The 17,628-nt window shown below is 43.8% G+C and overlaps 1 protein-coding gene across 1 annotated transcript in view; it reads right to left on the bottom strand.

Annotated features, from left to right (window-relative positions):
• Positions 1–17,628, bottom strand: part of EPHA10 (EPH receptor A10) — a 1,119,172-nt gene that overhangs the window by 637,577 nt on the left and 463,967 nt on the right. Inside the window, exon 4 of the mRNA XM_073562411.1 lies at positions 2,394–2,549. Coding sequence (XP_073418512.1) covers positions 2,394–2,549 — 156 coding nt within the window. The remainder of the gene's footprint in view (positions 1–2,393; positions 2,550–17,628) is intronic.

Here is a 17,628-nt window from a genome sequence, read left to right as displayed (position 1 = left end):
CTGCTGGGGGCGAAACTTCCAACTCCCGTGTGTGTGTATCACCAACCAATCGTGAAGCATCTGTCATTTCACCAGAGCTGTTCAAAAGAAGCTGAGCTGTGATTGGTTGCTATGAGCAACAGTTTTCCTTGCAAACAATCACTAAGCATCTCTCATTTCACCAGAGCTGGTTAAAAGAAGCTGAGTTGTGATTGGCTGTGCTATGACCAACAGTTTTCCCACTTGACAACACCTCAGCAGACACTGACATGGTGGGAGAAATCTAGCATCTCTGGGAACATAAGTTCCCATTCATCGTCTGCCCCCCTGAAAGGAGCAGAGAGCACGACAGAAATGAATCCCCCCTCCCGTGCCCATATACCCATCACACATCCTCCATCCCGCAGGCATATCTTCCCTCTTAAAGGGATTATTGGTATGGAAGTCAAAGCAAATCCATCCAGCGCTTTGGTTCTGATCCCAGGCTCTCTTAAAGGGATCCTCAGTATGGAAGTTAGGGCAAATCCACTCAGCGCTCTGGTTCTGACCCAAGTCCCCTCTTAAAAGGTTCCTCGGTACGGAAGTGAGGGAAAATCCACTCAGCGCTGTGGTTCTGATGCCAGGCCTCTCTTAAAGGGATCCCCCGTATGGAAGTTAGGACCGTTCCACTCAGCACTCTGGCTCTGACTCCAGGCTGACGGGATGATGTGGGATATTGGTGGTAGTTGTCCGGTGGCTCTGGCTGATGGAATGATGCGGGATATTAGGAGTAGTAGTCCAGTGGCTCTGGCTGATGGGATGATGTGGGATATTATGGGTAGTAGTCCGGTAGCTCTGTCTGACAGGATGATGTCGGATATTAGTGGTAGTAGTCCAGTGGCTCTGACTGATGGGATGATGTGGGATATTATGGGTAGTAGTCTGGTAGCTCTGGCTGACGGGATGATGTGGGATATTATAGTGAATGTGGCTATGCGGAGTGGGCAGGGCTCTACACTAAGCTTTATATATATTCAAATAACCGTAGTTAGTTACTATGCCCGGGAAGCACTGGCCTCTTCAGCTAGTGAATGGGACATGTTATTCCTTTAATTGCACTTTAGTTAATTTATAGTGCCGTTATGTTATATTTCACAACCAGTGTTGGATCTTCACACAAGTATGCAAGAGTTTCATTGGGGGTATTGTCTAATGATAAAGTCTGTGACTTGGTGTATCAGGTCAGGGAGGAGATCAAGTGATAGATGAACAGAGAGTCTGCCCTTAAAGTCTGGAGATAGAGAGACTAGTGCTGAATGGTGTGTATCACAGGGACAGGGATAACAAATAGTCAAAAGTTCTAAAATGTCCATCCTAGGAAATATGGAAAAATGTAAACTATGTGAACTAGTAAATAGGAGGGAAAAGTAAATGAAATCAGACCAAAGTCTGGTAGGAGATAGTAATTAGGATCGAACTGTCCTAAAGCCCCCGTTACACACTGCGATATCGCTAGCAATATCGCTGTAAAGTCACCGATTTTGTGACGTTGCAGCGATATTGCTAGCGATATCGCTGCATGTGATACTTACCTCCGACCGGCTGCCCCGCTGGTAATCGCTGGTCGCGCGAGAAGCTCCTGGACCATTTCTCGTCGGGCGCTTCCTGTGGCGCTTCCTGCTGTGACGACGAGCGACGCGTGGAGCCGGGCGGGAGGACGCAGGATCGCTGCGTCTGACAGGTAAGTAGTGATCCCCATCTCCAGTGATGTCGCTGGTGAGATCTGCCTGTGTGGCAGCTCACTAGCGACCACCTAGCGATGCACCAGCGATCCTGACCGCGTCATATCACTAGTCGGGATCGCTGGTACATCGCTAGGTGTAACGGTACCCTAAGACTGAGTGAGGTGAGTGGGCACCTATCGGGGCTGCCTTGGAGACCAGAGGTGTGATGGGCAGGTGTGATATAAGGTAACAGGGACCACTGATGATACCATGTATGAATGAATTAGGTCTCACTAGACATGTGTGAAGTCTGCAACAGATTGCAAGTTGGCAGGTATAAGGGAGTGATATAGTTTTTTGTCACATTACTGGAAGAACTAAAAATGATTTCAAGCTGTTTTTAACAATCAGTGACTTATCAGGAAGCCTACTTGCTTGGTTCAGCACCATGATCCCTGTAATATACCTAGAGTTTGATTGGCTGCTATAAGCAACAAAGACAATTTTTCTTTTGAATTGTTTTGACAAATAAAGATCAGTAATATTTGTTGACCATCTGTTTATAGAGGAAATATTTCTTTAATAAATTATGCATAATATACAGGTATAAATGTTACATTACTGGCTGCCATTATACTTTTTGGTGTGAACTTGAGCAATTATTATATCAGTAATTCTAATTACATGGAGACAAAACTAAAACAACCTTACTTGTACAAGCTGCAGAAGGGGAATCCAAAGGAGATCGGTAAAAGTTTTTCTCACAGCTGCAGACAGTGGATGACTCTTGGTTGGTATAGCTGTACTGAGGACAAGGAGCACAGGTCTGCAGGCGACTGGACATCTTATAAAATCCGGGCGGACAAGCTGTGACAGAGAAAACAGAGGCAAATACAATGAAATCTTTTCCAAACAACTGACATACATATTCAACTTTTTTTTAAGTTTATGCATAGAAATAGTTATTGACTTGAGTTGTCTAGTTGGAAAGATGCACAACTTTGTGTTAGGCTGGTTTCACACTAGCGTTTTTTAGCGCTGTGCTTCATGCACGTCCGTGCGCATGCGATCTCCTCCCATATCCTATCTTTAACATGAGGGCGCATGATCTAGCGTTCGTATGCATTTTCGTGCACATGCGTTTTTTGTAGTGTGCGCCTAGGCGCGCTGGACGCAACCTGTTGCATTTTTGGTCCGTCCGACCTATGTAAAAAAACCACATGCGCACACTTGCACACGGAATGCGCAAAAAATCACATTACAGTCTATGGGAACGCAGGCATGCGCATGTGCACGCCTGCGTTTAAAATCGCATGCGTTTTAAGAGTTAACATGGCTAGAAACTGGTTAAAACACATGCGCCTAAAAAAGCAAACGCATGCAAAACGCATGATATGCTTTTTGCATGCGTTTCTATTGCGCATGAAGCGCAGCGCTAAAAAAACGCTAGTGTGAAACTAGACTTAAAGTGGTTTTCCCACTTTGGATTGGATCTCCCAAGGTCCAATTGTGAGTCACCACTGCTGCAGAGAAATCAGGAATAGAGGTAGATACTCAACATTGAATATGTAAGTAAAGAACATTATGCTTGTTTTTTTTAAACAAATTGCAGTAGATGGAATCAATTTTCCAAAACCTAAAAACTCATCCAACTTTTTTTTACCAAATAGCAGTAGTGACACATAGAAATCTGTCTACCACAGCTGCACTGGCAACATTAATAGTCCTTTAGGTTCCCAAACTACTTCAATTCCTTGAGCTATTATTTAATCAAGAGGCAGGATTATGAGGCTTCATTTAAAGTTGCTGTGCCATAATGTGAATGTTCTGATAGGGACTTCATTTAACATATACCATTTATTAGGCTGGTTTTACACTTACCGTGCTTTTGCTGGCTGATTTTGCGGCTCAATAGATTTCTATGAGGCCGCAAAATCTGCCCGCAAAAATTCCATGGTGCACCATGTGCCGTACGGCCGTGAGGTCCATTTTTGCAGCCGTGATAAAGGATTGAGCTTGCTCGATCTTTTATATGGCATAAGGACACGATTCCCATTGTATCCAATGGGGCCGCAAAAAGAAACGGAATTTTATTTTTGCGGTGCACCGTCACTTCCGTTTTTTCGGTACGCCGTTTTTTTCCAATACTATTTCCATAGTATTGAAAAAATGAAAAATGGCACTCTGCAAACTTTTTTGCGGCCTGTTATTACGGCAGACCACAAAAAATGCGTCGATACGGCGGCAATAACGGGCCACAAAAAAAGCGGTAAGTGTAAAACCAGCCTTATACTAGTGCCTCGTGTGCCAAATAGGCGAATGGGCCCTCTCAGTAATCATTGCTAGATTTTGACTACTATTTCAAAATTTCCTATGGATAATACAGGTATATTGGTTCCTAATGGCTTGTTAATATCCCTACCGGAATAAAATACCCAAGTTCTTGGATGATGTGTAGCTATTTTTTATTGTTATCACTACATCAAATATAATATCAACATTTTTTTTTACAGTAAAAAGAGGCAGTTTTAAGAATCTGAAATAAATGCAAAAAATAACCCATTTATAATCCATCAAAGTTGGTTTATGAATATGATAGCACTATATAAAAATCAAGAATATTATTATTATTATTTTAACCACCAAAAAGCCCATTTATTCAGAAATAGCAAACATAATGGTTATGGTTTACAGGAGAAAGGGTGCAAACAAATTATGAATTACAGAGATAAGCAACAGGGTCTGAAAAAAAAAACTATCCACATTTCTCAGGTGAAAAGGAATCTTCACATAGCTATTGTAAAATATTCTCCTTTTCTCTGCTCTTCTGTAAAGGTGCTCACTAATTCAGTAGTGGGCATATATACTGAACACGTATTTCCACTGGGATCATGTTTGTCAACTAAGCAGAAATTCTCTGGTCTGTTTATCACAAGGGCATTTCCACAAAAACCATGTACATTCATCTATTACAAGTGCAACAAATACAGTATGAATACTACTCTACTTAGCATTTCATGCAAAAGTTATTTCTATTAGCTACAGTATGATGGCAATGTGAAGCATTGGCAGGCAAGGTCAGTGTGACTCATAACACGTATTTTAGGGTTAGGTGTTTTGAGAAATTACTTCTTTTTCATCATCCTGCATGTCACAAAATACTCAGCCAACCTCCCAGCACCTGATCTTGTAATGGGTCAGCTGAAAAGGTCATTTGGCTTCCTACAATATTGTCAAGTTAAGAAAACAACAAAATAGCAGTTAAAGTTCAGTCAAAAACAAATATGTCATGCACACTACCTAGCATGAGGACATAGTAAAACTGTGCATGGATACAAATTTAAGGGGAGATTTTTAAACATGGTGTATCACAAACACTCTGGGGTAAAATGTGCTAAATATTTTTAGAAGTGCACACATCTTAGGTTATCTATGAGCCACAGGTTAAAGTATTTACCTATTGTGACTGATAGTATGTTAGGGCTGGCGGAACGCACCAAATAATAAGAAGGTAGTAATAAGGTGCGTTCACATTCCGAAGTCCACCATGCAGAGATGCAACCTGCTGCCCGGTAATGGCGGACGCTATATGGCGGTATCGCACTGGACACACGTGGGTTAAACGCCACCCAGTGTGTAATAGCAATGGGCTCTGTTGCTACACAAAGCCACGGAACTGCAGAACACAGTTGCTGTACCCTGTTGACTGTCACAGGGCACAGCTGAGTTAGCGCTAGTGTACGGTCACAAGACTCTGCCCCAAGGACGTGAGCCTCTCTAGACCCACTAAGAGCACAGCGTCGCACCTGTGAACGACACTAATAGATGCTGGCTACTATGGAGTGCAGACCAAGTGCACAGTGGCATACAGGCAAAGCCACTTCTTGGCGCTGATGCTAGTCCCTGACTCTGCCTCCTACCTGCACTATCAGCCTAGGCGCTAACTGGCAAGGCTGAACAACACATGCGTACCAAGGGTAGGGGTTTCATAATGAGTCATTCACCAGAGACATTCATACGTGCATGCAACATTCACTCCAAATGGTCTATACTAGCGCACGGCTGTGCAACCATGTGATCCTTTTATAGCCGCAGCCTTCCAGGATCTTGCTCATGGCCCAATCCGAGCTGCTTGAGGACCTGAGCAAGTGACCTCCGACCACCAATGAGCAGTTGTCTCACGGGCATGCTCAGATGGAGAAAAGCAGGACTTAGTCCCAGGAGCTTCTGCTCGCTGCTGACTAATGCTGAATGCTATAGCTGAACCTGGGGCAGCACCAGCAACCAAACGCATAACATTAGCCTGAGCAAAATGCTGGGACCGACGTCTCTGCTGAGCAAGAACCTCTGCGGCTGAAGAAGAATAGGAGACCACTGAGATCAAGGCTAGAGTTTCCCCCTGTGCAATGGCGGGAACTCGCCGCCTAACATAGTACATTTCCAATTTCATTTATAGACTAAAAGTTGACAAGAAATCTAGTGAATTGGGAGGAAGGGTTTGGTGGACATCTTTGACTATAATGTGACACATATATGCCAGAAAGGGTAATGAATGGTGACTTTTTGTCACAGTTAAAGCCAGAGAGCTCCTATTTACACCTCTGGGGCCTAAGTGCACTAAGAGATATTGTGATTAGATGGACAATGACCAGGAGCATTTTGGACTGCACAGTTAGCTATCTTATCATGACACTTATAGGCCTCCATAAAAAAGAGTAGAAAGCCACTGACAAATTCTGCATAATGTCATGTACAGTTGTGCTGAAAAGTTTACATACCCCGGCAGAATTTTTGCTTTGTTGTCCTTTTTTCAGAGAATATGAATGATAACACCAAAACTTTTTTTCCACTCATGGTTAGTGGTTGGGTGAAGTCATTTATTCTCAAACTAATGTGTTTTCTTTTTTTAAATTATAATAACAATCCAAAATATCCAAATGACTCTGATCAAAAGTTCAAATACCCTGGTGATTTTGGCCTGATAATATGCACAGAAGTTGACAAAAATGGGTTTGAATGGCTACTAAAGGTAACATCCTCACCTCTCACCTGTTTGCTTGTAGTCAGTGAGTCTGCATGAAAGCTGAGTGAGATTCTGGGATCCAGACAAACTCTTGCATCTTTCATCCAGTCACTGATGTTTCTGGATTGTGTGTCATGGGGAAAGCAAAAGAATTGTCAACGGATCTACGGCCTTGTCGCGGTTGCTGCCGGACAATATGGCCCAGGCTAAAGCTGACCAGAAGTGCTGGTACGACCAGAATGCTTGTGAAAGGACCTACCAGGTGGGTCAGAAAGTGTGGGTGCTGGTCACCAATACCACAGGACAAGATTCAGGTAGATTCAAGATTCAGGTACCTCATGCACCAGTGGCTCAATGACTTCACGTACCTGGTCGCCCTAGACCACACCCGTGGAAGGAGGAAGGCCTTCCATGTGAACATGATGAAGGCCCATCATGAGCGGGAGGCCTGTGCCCTCCCTGAATGCAGCTTTCCAAGGAAGGAGAGGCTGAAACCTTGTCTCTGCTCACCCAAGCCAAGGCGGGTGAATCTATTGAGGATGTAGAGATTGGTCACCAGCTCTCCGAGGACCAATAGTCCCAGCTGGTGGATACTTTACGCCACTTCTGGGAACTGTTCAGCAGCCTTCCCGGAAGGTGTGAGTTGGCTGTCCATCACTTGGACACTGGGAATCATCCCCCGATCCTGTGGTCAGCATAGCGGGTGTCTCTCGAGGTGCAGAAGCAGATGTGCCAGGAGATTGATGAGATTCTGAAGCTGGGGGTGATACAGGCATCCAAAAGCACATGGGCATCGCCCGTAGTCCTTATCCCCAAAAAGAACTGAACAACTCAGTTCTGCGTGGACAACCGGGGGCTCAACGCTGTCACATCACCGATGCATTCCCTATGCCATGCATCGATGACCTGCTCGATCAGTTGCCAGGGCTAAGTACCTGACCATTATGAATCTGAGTCGGGGATATTGGCAGATCCCTCTAACCCATGAGGCCCAGGAGCGCTCTGCCTTTATCACCCCGTTTTGACTGTACGAGTCCACCGTGATGCCATTCGGCATGACAAATGCCCCTGACACTTTTCAGCGGATGGTGAACACACTGCTCTATGGACTTGAAGGGTACGCGACTGCGTACCTGGACGATATCACCATCTTCAGTCCCACCTGGGTGGACCACCTTGAACATCTGACGCAGGTTCTTAGGAGGATCCACCGTGCAGGTTTGAACATAAAGCTGGAAAAGTGCCAGCTGGGCAGCAGCAAGGTCCTCTATCTGGGTCACAGGGTAGGCGGGGGTGGTTCTGAAGCCAGAACCTGGGAAGGTGGATGCCATCGCATCCTGGCCCACCTCCAGGTCCAAGAAATGGGTGATGTCCTCCCTGGAGACTGCTTGGTACTATAGGAGGTTTGTTCCACACTATAGAACCCTGGCCAAGCCCATGATGGACCTCACCAAGAAAAAGCTGCCTCTTACAGTAGACTGGTCAGACACCTGCGAGACCACTTTTCAGGTGCTCAAGACCACTCTCTCCAGCTACCCAGTACTACAAGCTGCTGACTTTGCACAGCCCTTTGTAGTACAGACCGACGCCTGTGACTTTGGCCTCGGTGCCGTGCTCAGCCAGGTCAACACAGCGGACCCGGAGCATCCCATCCTGTACCTGAGCAGGAAGCTATTGCCAAAAGAAGTGGCCAATTCCACGATGGAAAAGGAATGCCTGGCAATTGTTTGGGCCCTGCAGCATCTGCAGCCCTACTTGTACGGGCACCCCTTCATTGTGGAGACGGACCACAACCCACTCAGCTGGTTGCACACGGTCTCTGGGATGAATGGTAGGATGCTACACTGGAGCAATACCACTTTGCCATTTGCCACCAAAGGGCGCTCAACCACGGGAATGCTGATGGGTTATCCCGGCAAGAGGAAGTTGCGGAAGGGCGCATGGTGGAACACAGGAATGTGACACCCCCTAGCACTATGTAAAGCAGGGAGGTGTGAGGGATGATTGAGATGTCCTTCCACTCCTGGGGTGTAGTTTTACTACTGGCAGGAGGATCCATTAGCTGATGTGGCCAGGAAAGCCCGTAACTAAGATTTGGACCTGTGATCCATCAGTGCCTCCCTGTGGTCACATGCTACATAACACGGTAATTGCAGCCTCTCTATACCCTATCCTTGTACTACATTCTTGACTGTTTGCCTGCATATTGTTCTGTAAATATATGCCTGTATATTTCAAGTGCACTTTTAGGTGATTAAATATATAATTAATCTTAGGCTGCTCTTTTATCTCAATACATGAATCCCCATGGCTGCATGCTCCGTTGATTATTATATGCTACCCGGGTTAGTTTCTGACCTGATATAAGCCTGCTGATGGACGGGGCTTATTTCGAACGAGGAACTGATGACAGCAGACCATACTGTTTTAGTGAGGAACTCTGGCAGTGATGGTCGAGAGATTGATATATATCCCCAGCCTGGACTGGTGATATATATCCCCCCCTCACTGGGAGCGCCTCAATATCTCGTACCTATAAGGGAAGCCTTTCCAGCTACTTTTTGCCCTCGATGCAGTTCATTCCCTGACTGACCTGGGGCAAGTGGTGGTGCCAGAGAGCCGATCCCTGCTGGGTCCTTCTCTCCCCTCCCACGAGGTGAGCAAAGTCGACACCCCCTTCCCCTGTGCGATTCATCACAGAAACGAACCTGGTGTCCCCTGCATTGTGTGCTGTTTTTCCTGAGCAGGCAGAACTGAAGACAGAGGAGGCGTATGGCCGGCAAGTGAGTGTACTGCACCCTACATGAGATAAAACACTGGAAAATGATTTGTTTGGTGCCAGTGAATGGGAATGCAGCCCTTCAACCATGATTATCGCCTTGCGCACCTTACACCTGCACTGCCCACCACCAAATAACTGCGATGGTCACTAAGGCTTCAGATATAATGAGGAATTGCTTTCACCTATGGCCTTGGAATAATTGTTTTTGTAGATAAAGAATTTAGTAATGTAAAAACACGTACAATTGCAGAGCTACCGAACCTTTACAGATGGAATCTGACATGAAATGAAACCTGTCTTTTGTACTTTGAGCCAATTTGTTTACTTGCATTAATGTGAGATTGTTTAAAAGATGCCATTAGAAGACCTAATGTGAAGAGCGTTCGATGAACCTTGCATTCTTCTCGTGTTCACAGAACAATTCTATACATATTTGACCCCAGCTTTTAGAGAATAAAATCCAATGTGAACAGGATACCGTAATGTTTTCTTGGCCACAAGGGAAAAAAGATTACTCAACAGAACACAATAGAGCCAACAGTAGTGAAGGGAGATTTGTACTTATTCCTTACTCGTCAACTTAAATTGTGATAATTCTACAACAATACTTGTCACAAAGGCCCAGAAATTCTGGATTGGAAAATATCTCCCTGATAGAAGAGATTGAGAATCACAATAAAAATATTTTCATCAAATGTGTTTGTTGGAAAATACTGTATGTTCTTGTATGCAAATTATTACTTAACTGAAAACATAACAGCTTCACAAGACATGTGCCCTGAAATTCAGTATTATGTGTAGATCATAATGGTTACATAGCATAATGGTGGCAGATATTTCACTCCACTAGTATGGTCAGGCTGTTAGGTCAGATCTATTCTGAGCTCATATCAATATTAAGGAGATCTCATGAAGACAACCATTTTTTTAATAAATGTAATCAGCTTATTGCCTACACCGGCCATGAATTTAAAAGACAGCAGCCGATCACTGAAATGAAAGTCTGACCTTGTAATGCATTGGTTAGTCAGATCCATCAGAAAACAAAATCTTCACTTTGGCTTATAGAAACATCTTGAGTCATATCATATGCCATTTTTGTTCATATAGAAAATGGTTATCTTAGAGAGTCAACCTTTTTAAGGAATTACATACTTTTGTCTTATACTTACAGTTGTGCACAAAAGTTTACATACCCCAGCAGAATTTTTGTTTTCTTGGCCTTTTTTCAGAGAATATGAATGATAACACCAAAACTTTTCTCCACTCATGGTTAGTGGTTGGGTGAAGCTATTTATTGCAAAATATTGTTTTTTCTGTTTTAAAATCAAAACGGCAACCCAAAACATCCAATTGACCCTGATCAAAAGTTCACATTCCCCATTTCTTAATACCGAGTATTGCCCCCTTTAACATCAATGACAGCTTGAAGTCTTTTGTGGTAGTTGTGGATGAGGTTGTTTATTTTTCAGATGGTAAAGCTGCCCACTCTTCTTGACAAAAATCCTCCAGTGTCTGAAAATTCCTGGCCTGTCTATCATGAACTACCCGCTTGAGATCACACAAAATGGCTCAATGATATTGAGGAGACTGAGATGGCAAGTCCAGAACATTCACTTTGCTCTGCTGCTAATGACAGGTCGATTTGCCTCCAGTATTTGCTGATAACTTGCTGCATTCATCTTTCCTTTAATTTTGACCAAGTTTCCTGTGCCTTTGTAGCTTACACATCCTTATAACATCAGCGATCCACCTCCGTGCTTAACAGTGAATGGTGTTCCTTTCATCATAGGCCTTGTTGACCTATCTCCAAATGTAACGTTTATAGCTGTGGACAAAAGGTTCAATTTTGATCTCATCACTCCAAATTACCTTGCTCCAGAAGTTTTGAGGCTTGTCTCATTTGCACAGTAATGGCTTTCTTCTGGCGACTCAATCATGCAGCCCATTTTTCTTCCAATGCCTCCTTATTGTGCATCTTGAAACACCCACACTGTTGTTTTTCATAGAGTCCAGTATTTCAGCTGATGTTATTTGTGGGTTTATCTTTGCATTCCGAACAATTTAAATGGCAGTTGTGAATGAAATTTTTGTTGGTCTACCTGACCGTGGTTTTGTTTTTACAGAGCCCCTGATTTTCCATTTTTTAATTAGAGTTTGAACGCTGCTGACTGGCATTATCAATTCCTTGTATATCTTTTTGTATCCCTTTGCTGTTTTTTACAGTTGAACTACTTTTTCTTGTAGATCCGTTGTCAATTTTTTTCCATTCCCCATGACTCACAATCCAGAAACGTCAGTGGCTGAATGAAAGATGGAAGAGTCTGTCTGGATCCCAGAAACTCACTCAGCTTTTATGCACACACACTGATTACAAGCAAACAGGTAACAGGTCACAGGTGAGGATGTTACCTTTAGTAGCCAGTCAAACATATTTGTGTCAACTTCTATGCATGTTATCAGGCCAAAAATCACCAGGGTACGTGAACTTTTTATCAGGGTCATTTGGATGTTTGAGTTGTCATTTTATATTAAAAAGAGAAAACACAGTAGTTTGACAATAAATGGCTTCACCCAACCACTAAGCATGAGTGGAGAAAAAGTTTTGGTGTTATCATTCATGTTCTCTGAAAAAAAGGCCAAGAAAGCAAAAATTCTGCCAGGGTATGTAAACTTTTGAGCACAACTGTACCTATTCTTGCTACCTCTATCAAAAATATCTGCCATACAAGCCATGGACACAGGGTTTAAAAGTACCCATAACTTCTTGAAAGTGGAGTGTTTGGGGGACAGGTATATCTCCCATCCACTCCCTATACATCAGAGGCATAGCTAGAGGTTTGTTTAAAAAAACAAACCCCTAGCTAGTGAGTGGGTCCCTATCCTGGTAACCCTGATTACAAATCTGGTGGTATACCCTAATAGTAGAAGTAGGAGAACCTCAGCAGATGACCTCACTGTTACTAAAATAAATCTGTATACAAAGCCCAACACTGATATTATCACCATATAATGACCATATAGTTGTAAATAGCAGTCCTGCAGAGCGTATAAGAGATCACAGTACAGTTATTGATGGTGATTTACAGCTAGCATATTTTCTGTTGGAGTCATTCACTTTTCCGGTCTTTTCCAACTGGCCCAGACCAACATGACAGCTTCTCCAGCTAGGGCTCAGCTGCAGAGATTACAGCAAAGACACCTCTGACTTCTCACATTTCAGGCACCATCCCCATCTATCTTCAACCTGCAGAAACTCCTTTTCCTGCTGTTACCCCAAAGCAGAGCTACTGCTGCTGTATGTGTCCTTATTACTGCACCTACTGTATCTTACTGTGTGGCCTCTAATTTACCTGCTACTGGAGCCCTCTTTTATTGCACTCATGAAGTGTGATGCCAACAAAAGTGCACACAAACACTGTATCGCCACACACACAGTATGATGAACCTAATGTACTTTACCACTCTACTACCCAGGAAAAGTATAATGACTCTAACACAGTATGATCCTCCAACTGTGATGCCACACAGCCCTCCATGCAGTATAATGGGTCTACATACAGTATATTGTCCCCACAATTCTCCACACTGTATAATGACCCCAATACAGCCCTCCATGCAGTATAATGGACCCAACATAAACATGCACACTGTATCATTGTTTGCATACAGTATAATGCACCCCATAGTCTTCCATACAGTATAATGCACCCCATAATCTATACAGTATAATGCACCCATAGTCCATACAATATAATGCACAGCCCATAGTCATCTATATAGCATAATCCACCCCATAGTACATACAGTAAAATGCATCCCGAAGTATTCTGCATATTATAATGCATCCCATGGTTTTCTGTATAGTATAATGCACCTCATAGCCCATACATGATAACCAAAGGACCATAATGGAGCAAAAATGTCCAAAATAATATAAAAAATATATAAATTTTATTAACATATATCATGTAAAGAACACAAACAATAATACACTAAAGGATCAGGTAGTGATGGCCAAGATCACTTAATAAAATTATACTAAAACGCTACAGTGCTATACAGATCATGGACATAGACACAGGGTATGTATAGAAATCCTTATTCGTATCCTAATATCAATCATGAGTATGTAAGGAAAGCCATATATCAACTAAGCAAAGTGCTTACCCATAATGTGTCAGCCTGGACCCAAGCCCGCCGCCACCGACGCGCGTTTCGTTTCTCTTTATCAAGGTGCGGTGCAGTGTGTCATGATGGGCCACCATTATATATCCACAGAAGCAGCTGCTCTGCATGCGGCGCATGTGTCAGGAGTCCGCCCCGGAAGTTACATCACCCATCGGCATGACTACATGATGCCACGCGCCAGTGTGTTCACTGACACGTAAGACGTCACAGCCCAGAGCCGCTAGTGATGTTCCGTACTGCCAGAATCCCCAGATATGTGCACTGAGAGCCAGTTCACTGCCATGAATACAAGAAAAGATAGGAGTGCTAGTAAAAGGTACCGAGCATCATAAAGTCTCACTCCATGACGCTGAAGGAACCGCAGTGTGTGTGCACAGATGTACGGGCATAAAGCCATAATATAGAGGAGGAGAAAATATTCAACTCCATAGTGCTAAAAAGACCCCAATGTGTAAGCACAGTGTACGGGCATAAAGCAATGTAAAGGAGAAAAATTACAACCACATAGTGCAATACATACTACCGTATATCAATATATGGATGAACTACACAGTGGTTATAACTATCATAAATATCACATAAAAAATGACAATATGTATTCATGACAAAAATTCAAAAACAGAACAGTCATGTATAATAATTACTGTACATTACAAAAAATAATAAAATATACTAAGAAACCACAAATTGCAAACTTATTACATCAAAGTGCTAAAGTGCATGAAAAATTGTCTTCATGAGAACAAATGCTTCAGGAAAAAGAAGGGAGAGGGAGTATACATCTACATGGCCCTAGACAGGTCTTTATCTCTTCAGCCATCCAAGAATGGAACTACTACTCGATCAAAGAACAACTAAAATTAAAACAATTAGGGTAAGTATAAGGACAAAGACAAATAAAAAACACACTAGAACAATCCAGGATGATGCATTGTTATATATGATTTTAAGAATTTACAAAAAGGAGCTAAAACTCAACTGCTCATTGAGACCTGCCGGTGCCACGGTATCAAGTACCGCAATCCACTGGCACTCTCGCTGAGCAAGCACAGACCTGAGGTCACCTCCCCGGATGCTGGCACGGACCCTATCAATACCCCAGGCCCGAAAGCCTGCTGGGTTACATTTGTGTTTCAAACAGAAATGTTTCGGAAGAGAACCAGGAGAGAGCAGTGCCCTTAATGCCTAGTGACTGGAGCCTAGAGAGTAGGAGATGGTGGTCAACAGTGTTGAAAGCTGCAGATAGGTCGAAAAGAATGAGCAGAGAGTGGTGACCATTATGTTTTGCTGTCAGAAGGTCATTGGTCACTTTGATGAGTGCAGTTTCAGTCTAATGTAGGAGGCGGAAGCCTGACTGTGAAGGGTCTAGAAGGGAGTGAGTAGAGAGGTAACGGGTAAGGTGGGAATAAACTAGGCACTCCAAAAGTTTAGAGATGAAGGGGAGATTGGAGACTGGTCTGTATTTGCTTGTGCAGGATGGGTCGAGAGCAGGTTTCTTTAGTAATGGAGTAACGGTGGCGTGTTTGAAGGAGGATGGGAAAATGCCCGAGGAGAGGGAGAGATTAAAGTTTGCAGTTAGGTGAGTTGTGACGACAGGAGAGAGAGACTGGAGAAGATGTGAGGGAATGGGGTAGGTAGTGCATGTGGTCGGACGAGAGGAAGATAGGAGTCTGGAGACTTCTTCTGTGATGGGATTAAATGTGGAAAGTCAGCCAGGGGAGAGGCAGGAAGGGATGGGAGTCACAGCACTTGGTGGTTGGGAGCATATTTCCTGTACAGTATAATGAACCCTATAGTCCATACAGTGCAATGCACCACATAGTCCATACAGTGTAAAGCAGCTTTCTCCCTATGCACAGTGTACACATAAATCTGCCAATCGGTAGTGGGGAGGGGGGTTAAACAGAGCTCAACTTTCAGAGAGTTGCTAGATTTGCAGCAGAGAAAACAGTGACTTTATAAAAACTACATCAAGTGGACTATTAAGTGATGCATAACTTGAATCAGGGTCTCGGTCCCTACATCATGCTGCACTCAGATTGCATAGCAAAAACCTGGTGACAGATTCCCTTTAAGGACTCCAATTTCTCATGCCACAAATGTAAAACATGTTAGCAAAACCTTTAACAGTTTGCAATTTACATCACAATCACTGAATGGCCATATATAGACACAAATATCATATTCCAGCTCCTAAAATGCTGCCGAAATGCTGATGACAAGAAGCCAATTCAAAAATAGTAGATGGCAAGTTACAGAAAATAAAAATCAGAACAGTTCTTTTCAGGACTGTCACCAGAAATTTCAGGGTCCAATACTAGCAAAATTTTTGGGCCCCTTTGTGACTCCACCAAGGCTCCAACCCTTCTCTGCCTCCACCCTTGTCTCCATCCTGTCCCCATATATGTCCTTTCATCCTGGGCCTATAAGTCTGCATCCTTCCCCCATAAAAGTCCTCTCATCCTGGCCCCATATATCTCCATCCTCGCCCCATGTGTCTGCATCCTACCGCTATAGACGTCCCCTAATCTTGGCCCCATATGTCCCCATCCTGCCCCCACATATGTCCTCTCATCCTGACTCCATATGTCTCCTTATCCTGCCCCCATATATGTCCTCTCATTCTGGCTCCATATGCCTCCATCCTGACCCCATAGATGTCCACTCATCCTGGCCCCATATATCTCCATGATGCTCCTCAATAGGTCTCCATCCTGCCTCCCCATATGTCCTCTCATCCTGCCCCCATATGTTCTATCATCTTGCCCCATGTTTCTCCTCTCACTCTACCCCCATATATGTCCTTTCATCCTGCCCCATAGATATCCTCTCATCCTGGCTCCATATATCTCCATACTGCTCCTCAATATGTCTCCATCCTGCCTCCCCATGTCTTCTCATCCTGCCCCCCATATGTTCTATCATCCTTTCCCATGTTTTTCCTCTCACTCTGCCCCCATATATGTCCTCTCATCCTGCCCCATACATGTCCTCTCAACCTGCCCCATATATATCCTCTCACACTTCCCCCATATATGTCCTCTCATCCTGCCCCATATAGGTCCTCTCACCCTCACCGCATATATGTCATCTAACCCTCCCCCCATATATGTCCTCACATCATGTCCTCCAAATTTGTCCTCTCATCCTGCCCTCCATATACTGTATTATTATTTATTCCATGGTGCCTTACATGTGAGGAGGGGTATACATAACAAAAACAAGTACAATAATCTTAATTAATCCAAATCACGCCTGGTACTGGAGGAGAGAGGACCCTGCCCGCAAGGGCTCACAATCTACAAGGACTGGGTGAGGATACAATATATATGTCCTCTCACCCTCCCCCCATATATGTCCTCACAACCTGCCCCATATATGTCCTCTCATCCTGCCCCATATACTGTATGTCCTCTCATCCTGCCCCCCATATGTCTAACCATATTGCGAATTTAATTAAAAAAAATAAAAGTTTCTCCTTACCTGGCCTCAATAAATGAGGCGTGGACGCCCTGGCGCATGACAATGACGTCACACGTTGGCAATGGGCATATCGACGTCAGCTGCCGGCCTCTAATTGCCTGGTAGTTCTTATTGCAGTGCAGGAAGCAGTTCAAGAATGTTCAGTTATTAGCGATCGGCCCAATCCTGCCCCTGGGGCTCTTTGAGGAGGGGGGCGTGGACTGTGCCACTCTTGTCACCAGGCCCCATACATCAGTAAGGACAGTAATACCCAAATGGTGGTTCTGGTTGTGGATGAGATGGGCAGCAAGACCATACTTTTCTATAGGTTTTCCATGAAAAGAATGCACTGGGTGCATATATGGTTTGTCTGCCACTGTACACTACCACATTATTTCAATCCAAAATATTTATTTTTTTCAACTGCATCTAATCACAGGAAGAAAGCAATTAACTGAATAAATGATGACATTGGCCGACTGAGTATA

The sequence above is a fragment of the Dendrobates tinctorius genome, unplaced genomic scaffold (genome assembly GCF_039654945.1).
Source record: "Dendrobates tinctorius isolate UK_male_01 unplaced genomic scaffold, ASM3965494v1 ptg000015l, whole genome shotgun sequence".
NCBI classification, from domain to species: Eukaryota; Metazoa; Chordata; class Amphibia; order Anura; family Dendrobatidae; genus Dendrobates; species Dendrobates tinctorius.
Note: the sequence above shows the minus strand (reverse complement) of the source record. Positions and strands in the feature narration are given on the sequence as shown.